This window comes from Gekko japonicus, unplaced genomic scaffold (genome assembly GCF_001447785.1).
Source record: "Gekko japonicus isolate JY-2015 unplaced genomic scaffold, Gekko_japonicus_V1.1 scaffold5560, whole genome shotgun sequence".
Classification (NCBI taxonomy): domain Eukaryota; kingdom Metazoa; phylum Chordata; class Lepidosauria; order Squamata; family Gekkonidae; genus Gekko; species Gekko japonicus.
The window spans coordinates 46,138-48,306 of NW_015168211.1; the positions used below are offsets into that span (position 1 = coordinate 46,138).

General features: G+C 51.5%; 1 protein-coding gene across 1 annotated transcript in view; it reads right to left on the reverse strand.

Annotated features, from left to right (window-relative positions):
* The window catches only part of LOC107113666 (transcription factor COE3-like), a gene marked incomplete at its 5' end in the record, with an annotated part of 41,299 nt that extends 39,480 nt beyond the window's left edge, over positions 1 to 1,819 (reverse strand). The window contains one exon of the mRNA XM_015415017.1: positions 1,731 to 1,819. Coding sequence (XP_015270503.1) covers positions 1,731 to 1,819 — 89 coding nt within the window. The remainder of the gene's footprint in view (positions 1 to 1,730) is intronic.
* Positions 1,820 to 2,169: the final 350 nt, after the last annotated feature.

Genomic DNA, 2,169 nt, shown 5'->3' on the forward strand with positions numbered 1-2,169 from the left:
AGGATGCTGGACTGGATGGACCCTCACTGGTCTGACCCAGCAGGGCTCTTCTGAGGTTCTTATCAGGGGAAGGCCTCGGCCTCTCTGCCCTGTTGCTGGCCCTCCAGAGGAACTGGCTGGCCCCTGTGTGAGACAGGATGCTGGACTAGAGGGACCCTCACTGGTCTGATCCAGCAGGGCTCTCCTGATGTTCTTCTCAGGGGAAGGCCTCAGCCCCTCTGCCCTGTTGCTGGCCCTCCAGAGGAACTGGCTGGCCCCTGTGTGAGACAGGAGGCTGGACTGGACGGACCCTCACTGGTCTGATCCAGCGGGGCTCTTCTGATGTCCTTACAGCCCATCTGGTTTATAATTTAAAAAACACACTTTGTTTTTCTCCCTTCAGTAACACATGTTCTGAGCATTTCCGGAATGAGAATGTGTGTTTTTCCTGGACTCGTTCTTAAATATGTTTTGAAAGGCAGCAGCAAAACAAAATGGGGTGCTTCGTTTTTTAACCGGGCCAAGCTGAAGAACGCTTTGTCCTGCCCCCCCCCCACCCTCACCTGATCTGAGTTAGAAATGACCTCTTGCAAAGCAGGCATGGCTGGAACACGGAACACAGAAACACAGAGCTGGAAGGGGCCTCAAGGGTCATCTAGTCCAACCCCCCCTGCGCAATGCAATAAATTCACAGCTACCTCCTCCCACCGCTCCCCCAGGGACACCCCTGCTCTATGCCCAGAGGAAGACAAAATACCTCCAGGATCTGTGGGCCAATCTGGCCTGGAGGAAAATTCCTTCCTGACCCCAAAGTGGCGATCAGCATTACTCTGGGTATACAGGAAAGGCCATGAGAGCCAAGGACTGGCTCATCCCTTCCCACCAATGCTCCTTCTAAGTTGTGGAGTCTTGTGAGCAAAGATTCTGCTTTGTGAGCTAGTGGGGAGCGGTGGCACAGAGGATTTATCCTCTGGTTAACATCTGAACAGAACAGAGCTGCTGTCAGTTCTAGCCCCGCGCTGGTGTGAGCTACCAGCCTTGTCCCCAGCTCGCCGTCCACCCAGCAGTTCGAAAGCTCCGGCGAGTAGATAAAATGGGTACCACTCCTTAGAAAGGGTGGGCACACTAAACCCCCGTAGGGGAGGTGTTAGCCGGCAAATGGAAGGACCAGCTCGTAAGCTCGGAAGCATACAATAAAAGACCTCTTCGGCATTAAGAAGTCTATGATGGGCCAATCCGGCCCGGCGGTGGCAGTGCGGCACGACAACTCAAAGTAGTCCTGGAAGAACTGACGTCATCCAGCCAAGCCGAAAGTGAATGCCGTTCGGAACACGCCTGAAGCTTACAGCTGAACAAAATCTCAGTCGGCTGCAAAAGTGTGCGATTTAAAGAATTATATGTTGTCCTCCCTTACCCTACGAATCATTGTTAGTCCGGTGTGAAAGCTTGTGTAACTGTAAATTGCTCAGAGCCAGCAGCTCTGCAGGATGAACGATCAGTAAATCGAAAGGTATTTTATTATTATTAGTGGCATTAAAGTTGTGAGCGAGCGATTGGGCTCCTGCATAAATTAGTTTGCTCTGGATCCATCCTTCCTGAGCCAAGACAAAAACGTGTGAGCTGGAAGCTAATAAACTGTGAGCTAGCTCACACCAACTCCGCTTAGAGGGAACACTGCTTCCCACCTTTCCTTTCACAGTCTGCTTGTCACTACTGTTCTCAGGATCATGAAAGATCAGACATGTCCTTACCTTGGGTAAGCGCTCGGGGTCACCGGGGTGTCGCGGGATCACTTTCTGCAAGCGCTGGAATCCGTAGTCGATGGTTGGCTCATTCAGGGCTGGGGGTAGAGAGAAAGAGCATGTCAGAGTCCAGTGGACGGGGACCGTAGCAGCCCCAAACGAGGTGGGATTGGTGGCGAAAGTCTTCCCAGAATCCCTAAGATTTCATCCACCCACCAAGATGTACCTCTGATAATCATGTTCCTGCACCGGTACCCCAGAACTGGGTATGGCCCATACGGAGGATTGCAATACCTCATTAAAAATAGTTTCTAGTCCTCAGGACTAGAGAAATACACTCGAGAGTACCAGAACCCAGATCTGAGAATGACTTTCATGCGTTCCGACAAATAGCAGGATAAATTGCAGAAAAAGAAGACGCTCTAAATCACACTCTCCCGGGAAGTGA